The sequence below is a fragment of the Solanum lycopersicum genome, chromosome 2, assembly GCF_036512215.1.
Source record: "Solanum lycopersicum chromosome 2, SLM_r2.1".
Taxonomy (NCBI): domain Eukaryota; kingdom Viridiplantae; phylum Streptophyta; class Magnoliopsida; order Solanales; family Solanaceae; genus Solanum; species Solanum lycopersicum.
The window spans coordinates 67630788-67638027 of record NC_090801.1 but is presented as its reverse complement, the minus strand read 5'-3'; the positions used below and the strand labels follow the sequence as shown (position 1 = coordinate 67638027).

At 36.4% G+C, this 7240-nt stretch overlaps 1 protein-coding gene and 1 long non-coding RNA gene across 2 annotated transcripts; one reads left to right on the top strand and one right to left on the bottom strand.

Moving 5' to 3' along the window:
* The first annotated feature begins 739 nt into the window (after nt 1–739).
* Nucleotides 740–2512, top strand: CO3 (CONSTANS 3). The gene is made up of 3 exons (NM_001329782.1): nt 740–1070; nt 1231–1772; nt 2156–2512. The coding sequence occupies exons 1-3, from the start codon at nt 740–742 to the stop codon at nt 2510–2512; spliced, it is 1230 nt and encodes a 409-aa protein (NP_001316711.1).
* Nucleotides 2513–4324: 1812 nt separating this feature from the next.
* LOC138341875 (uncharacterized) lies at nt 4325–4773 on the bottom strand. Its single transcript, XR_011214950.1, has 2 exons — nt 4637–4773; nt 4325–4493 (listed from the first exon to the last, which is right to left on the bottom strand). It is a non-coding gene; the product is annotated as an uncharacterized lncRNA (long non-coding RNA).
* Nucleotides 4774–7240: the final 2467 nt, after the last annotated feature.

Here is a 7240-nt window from a genome sequence, read left to right as displayed (position 1 = left end):
AGGGAAAACGTCAATATTACAGATGCTTATCAAAGTACTGAATTCCGAAGTTATCTTCAAAACAGTATTAATTCAAGTATGCCAAACTCAGCAAATCTTACGACGAAACAATAATAATCTTGCTCTCCAAGAACAAAACTTCCTAATTCTTCCACTCCAATACTATATATGACCTTTAAAGCATTCTTCCACTTTAACCTGCTTAGGCATATATTTTGATCATTTGGGTTCTATTATGAGATACAACGAGAATCACATCAGAAGAGTATTTTAAAAACCGAAATTACGAAATCAAAGTTTTCAATACCTTGCCGTACATGTCTGTACCATGCCCACCACCCCTAACAGTGAAAACCTAATAAACTATGGGAAATTTGTCGGTATAATCTCCCCCTAAAAGGCAATCCCTTGAACAAAGTTCTCCCACAATTGATTCCAAAAGCCCAAGGCCCCTGGACCCACTTGTTTCAATCACCTTGTGGCCTGACCACCATCTGGCCCCACCAGAATCACCAGCCATCACAAGATGATGAAAAAACTTTTCCTACCCATTAACTTCTCTCCACGTGTCGCCCTTGGATTCTTCCCCACTTGATAGTTGCCTACTGTTATTTTCCCTCCTTTCCCCCTTCATATTCCACAGTGCCCCATAAGTCTGCAGCATACCTGCTAAACTTCAGTATTCAAAGTACAATAGAAAATAGAGAGCAAGAAGAAAAAATACGCCAAAAATAGCTCAATGTTAAAAAAGGAGAACAGTGGGGGTTTAGATGGCAGCAGCAATTACTGGGCAAGGGTGTGTGACAGTTGCCGTTCAGTTACCTGTACCATTTACTGCCAGGCGGATTCTGCCTATTTGTGTGCAGACTGTGACGCCCGCATACATGCAGCAAGTCTGGTGACTTCTCGTCACAAGCGTGTGTGGGTTTGTGAGGCCTGCGAGCGTGCCCCTGCAGCCTTTCTTTGCAAGGCGGATGCTGCCTCACTTTGTGCCTCCTGCGATGCTGACATCCATTCTGCCAACCCCTTGGCACATCGTCACCACCGTATCCCAATTATTACCATTCCAGGTAGACCATATATACTCCTACATGAGAAAAATAACAAAAATTTCAATATATATGGCTTCTAAACCATAATATCAAAAGTGTAATGTGTTAAATAATAAAAAACATAAAATTGAACTCATCAAACTTAAATTCTAAATTCGGCTCTGATTCCAATCTCCAGGAACCCTTTACGGTCCTCCAGCTGTTGAAACTGTTGGCGGTGATTCTATGATGATTAGTGGGTCCACAGGGGAAGGAACGGAGGATGATGGGTTCTTGAGTTTGACACAAGATGCAGATGATACGATTATAGATGAAGAAGATGAAGATGAAGATGAAGCAGCTTCATGGTTGTTACTGAATCATCCTGTTAAGAACAACAATAAGAACAACGTTAACAATAACAACAATCAAACTAACAACTATGATATGTTGTTTGGTGGGGAAGTAGTCGATGACTACTTGGATCTTGCAGAATATGGAGGGGATAGTCAGTTCAACGATCAGTACAATGTTAACCAACAGCAACAACAGTACTTTGTTCCTCAAATGAGCTATGGTGGAGATAGTGTGGTGCCCGTTCAGGACGGACAGGGAAAACCTCTAATTTTTTACCAGCAACAGCAACAACAACAACAAAGTCACCACCAGAATTTTCAGCTGGGGATGGAGTATGACAATTCTAACACTCGACTCGGTTACCCTGCTTCTATGAGTCACAGTGTAAGTTTTCTTCACTTTATCCATATATCTCCATTCAAGCAATATGCACTTTCAATTCACAAGTTGTCTTAAAGATCTTCACCTTTTTTGCTTTTCCTTTGGCTTTCTTTTGAAACTTGATTTAACATAATGTTACAACGTTCATGTTGTTAATCAGTGACATCCTACACGGATGTTGCTGTAGTTCTATGTCCTGATCATCAAGATAAATCCTGCTGTCTTGCTAGTCTGTTTTCTTGAATGGACCAAGGGAATATTTATAGATCTAAACTTTATGCCTAATTTTTCAGATAACAGATTTCAATTTTTATGGACAATCAACTGTTGTTATCTTTTAAGTGATAGTTAACTGGAGCGATGACCCCTTTTGTTTTCTATATCAGGTTTCTGTTGTGTCGATGGACGTCAGTGTTGTCCCAGAATCTGCACTATGTGAAACTTCAAACTCCCAGCCACGGCCTCAAAAAGGGACCATTGAGCTTTTCTCAGGCCATCCAATACAGATACCTCTCCTTACTCCAATGGACAGAGAAGCCAGAGTCCTAAGGTACAGAGAGAAGAAGAAGAACCGTAAATTTGAGAAAACCATACGGTATGCTTCAAGAAAAGCCTATGCAGAAACAAGGCCAAGAATCAAAGGTCGATTTGCAAAGAGAACGGACGTAGAGGCTGAAGTAGACCAGATGTTCTCCACACAATTAATGACAGATAGCAGTTATAGAATTGTCCCTTCATTCTGAATGCAACAAAGAGAAGATCAATTACAAGTCTCTAAACCTAGTATTACTAGTGTATCTCTTACATTACTATCAATATAACTAGCTCTTGAATAATGACAAATGTTACTAAAGTAGTTCACCGAAGAGACTTTATTAAATTCTCTGCATTGATGTATATGCAAAAGGAGTTCGTCCTTGTAAATTATGTTGCAGAAAGTACGTAAATCTTTCTGAGGAGAAAGGAAAGAAAGAGCCCCTCTAGTGTAAATGGATTGACCTAAAAAGACAAAAAATAGTAGTTCTGCAAGAGCAAAGGATTCACTGCAGAATCAAGGAGGGGGTGATGTGGATGAGAAATCAGCACCCTAAAACCTTTTGGTACAAAATTTTACCACCTTAGTGGACCTACCCGGGACAATTTCATATACCAGATGCCTAAAGGGAAAAGAAAAAGAAAAGAAGAATTGACCACAGTTATCTTTTCCAAATTAAAAGAACTCGGTGCAGCCACAAGTAATAGGAGAAGCACTACTACCAACGACCTCTGGATGCTCAGTGGCTGTATATGACATAGTGAGCTGGTGCAATATAATTGAAGCTCAATTCTGCTTTCTGCTTTCCACTGTGGTCATCCTTCTGTTGGAACATACTCCTTTGGTCCAGGGGCTCTCTCTCTCTCATCTAGTATTTGTCACAGATTCTCTTTCAGCACAACGAACGACCCATCACTGAAGATAAAGAATAAAAGGTCCACTCTCAAAGGATAGGAAAGCACCGATGCAATACTTTTTCCTAAAAATGGTAGTTCATAAGCAACCATGTAAGTAAAATACTGCAATGGTCAGCAAAAGTTTAGTTGTAGTGAAGAATCAAGTTACATGATACCCCCTTAAAACAGCTAAAATACAGTTTTTATTCTGTAATCAGCAAGGACATAGGTTTTTTTCTCTTCACCTTTACTGAAACTTAAAAGTGAAAAGTGCATCAATTCAATTGACTACTAAAGTGATCATCCTATCTTGGGATCTAAAGGTTCTTTGTTTCATCCATTTCATTAATGTTAATTGACCAAAAAAAACATGGCAGTATGAACATTACTGGATGCTGGACTGTGAACTCTAGTTCCCACAACAGAATCAGAATCGTGTTGCCAAAAGCAAAAGGGAAGAAGAGCACCCCAGGGTATGGTCGGTTTTAAGTGCAAAGAACGATTAAAAAGCGCATGTCAGTGAAGGAAGACGAATATGAAGATGAAGAAATAAAAATAACCACAAACAAGCCATTATATGGACAAATGAACTGAGAAAAAAATTGCAAGTGAAACATAAATATCAAAATCCGTTGCAAAGATGCAAATTAAAGTTTCTAATTCAATTTTATTGACTAATTGTCCTTGACTAACTTTGTTCACTAAGTTTCTACCTACCTGTTTTAATCATTAACATTTTTTTCCATAATGCTTTTTTAACAAGTGATAAATAACTTGCTTTATAATTATTTGTTCTTTGACTTTGTCAATGTGAGCTTGTTCAAATTATTGGTCCTAAACCCAAATAAAGAGAGGAGGATTGCCGAAGGCATACGGAAACAGCTTCTCCACCCCATAAAGTTAGGGGTAAGATTGCATATATCTTACCCGCCCTAGACCCCACTTGTGGAATTACATTGGTTTTTGTTGTTTTTTAATTATTATTTTATTATTGCTCTCTTCATAACAAAACTTACAGGCATTATAAATTATTACTTAAACTTATTAAGAAGCAATTAGTTGGCTGCATCTTTCTAGGCACAGACTTACACTTAAGCACTGCCTAAACAATGCAAAGAACCTAACCTGCGACGCATCTAGCTTTGAGGTTTATGCATGCTGCATTTGCTCTTTTAACAAATTGCTAATAATCCAACAAGTTCGGTCGCGGTTACATAAATTGACAATCTTCTATCTCTTAGCAATCCATGTGATCCAGTTCATCGGATTTCCAGTCACAGTAAACCATGAGGCCTAAAATGAGTAGGTATTCCATGGCCCCAACAGTATGAGTGATCAAAACACAATGTCCATTTATCAGTTTTAAGCTGTACTGAGGAATCAAAGTGTGCAACTGCCTAAACAAGACGCAGAAGGAAAGCATATTGCACTTTTACCTTTTCTGATGTGAAGTAATTGTCCTGCATATCAAGGAATAAAATGGAAGTGTAGGTAAGAACTTTGTGGCTAAGAAAATTCATCCAACATGGCTTGGATGTCCACTTTTAGGTCCTTTTTGATCATTGAGTACTTTTAATATCCTATTCTGCACTGCTATTCGTTGGGCAGAAGAACTTTTATGCACCTCACAACTCACTAGCAAAAGAAAAGAATGAGCATCAATGTGTCATGGCCAATATTATTCGTGCCAGAATAAAGGACAAACAAGTGAGATTGTTTGAGATATTCCTGATCCAGACAACAGGATATTCAAGATGCTCTACTATCTTATACTTCCTTTTAAATCATGTCAAATTACTTTTCAGGACTTCAATAAAAATGTCTCATTTTAATAGTATCAGTTGACTGTTAAAGGACCTGGAGGCTAATCTAAATCAGCATTTAAAAAAGCATATAGTTTATAAACAAATGTAGCACTTTCTACTTTTGTGGAGGTAGAGTCCTGAGAAAAAGTGAAAAGTGTAGGTTCCGCGTAAGTCACCTGAGCACAGCTAAGCCTTTCAAGTTTTAGGTCCCTCAGATTCCAAGGGAACTTTAGCTATCTATTTCTGCTCTGCCATTTGCTGAGCCTTAGCACTTTTTCACAATTCATAAATGCCAACCAATCCACCATGGAGCAATTCTTGTGATTCCTATATGCTTATAAAATTACTAGTTTTTGGGAACACATTTATCGTGCATCAATGAGAAGTGATCTTCTTAAAACAATATACTAGTAATATATAAAAGATGTGTTCCATTATAAAATTAAAATTTCAAAAAGTTTCAAGTTCATAAATATAATGAACATTAATTATCTTTTGCAATTTAAATTAAACCTACTTCAGTGATTCTTCTACTAGTTCGCTCCAAACTTGCTTTCGATCTTCATAATTCGTCATAATAAGATTGAAGGGCCGCAACTCGTTGTCACAAAAATTAAAAGCGACTACCACTACTTTTTCTTCCACTACTCTTCTTTGAAGAAATTCCTTGATTTACTTCGCTATTTCTTAATGCAGTCTACTTCACAGAAGTTCCAGGTTTCAGTAAAATGTACTCTGTTACAGAATCAAGCTTAAAGTTGACATTAAAAGAATCATAAAGAAGTCTATTGAATAATAACACTGATTAAAAACCTTTCTAATCCTTGGGTTACAAAGCAAAGGACAATGAAGCATTAAGAAAAAGAACGCATCTTTAAGTTTTAAGGTCTGTCATTGCTTCTGTTAAATAAAATTCCATACTTGATATAAATTGATTTCATTTCTTAGTAAATTGAGAAGCAAAATTAAATTATTACTTTTTAAAAGATATTTAAGTTATTTCAATTCCCTAAAATGACTTTTCCCTGCAAATTTAGTTGCAGTAGAACTTTTAACTAACTTAAGGGAATATTTAATGAAAACTAACAAAACTATTTATAATTGTGTTCCTATATTTTATAAAGGCATCCAATTTTGAGTTGGAGAACATATTGATCCTGAATCTTTAAACTCTTAATATGTGAATACAGGGAAAGTGAATTAGAGGTAAGAAACTTGAGCAAAGCAGTTAAGGTAAAAGGAGACCGATTCTATACTAAATAGATCTTATAAAAACTCTTTTCTGGAAAATTCCTATTTCTTGTCATTGCTAGACTTTATTTAGGGCAAAAGATTTATTGATGGTTCATTCCATTCCAAAGTTAGTAATGTCTGGCGAACTTTCCTCTAAATAGCTAGTTGGATGATTGTTACCTATGGTATTGTATTGTATTATGTTATTAGTTTAAATATACTTGGTTCATTCCATTCCAAAGTTAGTAATGTCTGGCGAACTTTCCTCTAAATAGCTAGTTGGATGATTGTTACCTATGGTATTGTATTGTATTATGTTATTAGTTTAAATATACTTGGTTCATTCCATTCCAAAGTTAGTAATGTCTGGCGAACTTTCCTCTAAATAGCTAGTTGGATGATTGTTACCTATGGTATTGTGTTGTATTATGTTATTAGTTTAAATATACTGTTGTTTTAGTGGTTCAATAAATTTTAGAGTCAATAGCAAAACCACGCCTGAACTAACACTTTTTCACGAGTTTCACACCCAAATTATCAATTGTTCCCTTTTCCTACCTGAACTATCACCCTAAATGTATTAAAATACACCTCGACGCTGATTAGTTGTTCCCTTCCCACCTGAACTATCACTATCTACTCAACTAGTGTTTTATTTATGACGCAATTATATGCATCAAAGAATGCACTGCGGATGCTAATCCAGATCAATATTTTAAAACATATAGTAAAGACAATGTAGAGCTTCCTAACTTTTGTGGATGAAGAGTCATACCGTAAAGCTGAAAAGAGTAAATTCTATCTTAACAAGAACATTGAAGTTGTGGACCTGTGGATTCTCTTCCCACTTCGTAGTTGCCTACTGTTATTTTTCTTTCTTCTCCACCTTCACATTTCACAGCACCCCATAAGTTTACAGTATACCTGCTCAAGTTCAGTATTCAAAGTACAATAGAAAATAGAGAGCAAGAAGGAAAAAGAAAAGAAACAAAAAACAGTTCA

Coding starts and splice junctions, on each gene's coding strand:
- CO3 (NM_001329782.1), top strand. CDS start 740: ATGTTAAAAAAGGAGAACAGTGGGGGTTTAGATGGCAGCAGCAATTAC. Junction 1,071..1,230: donor CCCAATTATTACCATTCCAG/GTAGACCATATA, acceptor TCCAATCTCCAG/GAACCCTTTACGGTCCTCCA. Junction 1,773..2,155: donor CTGCTTCTATGAGTCACAGT/GTAAGTTTTCTT, acceptor TTTCTATATCAG/GTTTCTGTTGTGTCGATGGA.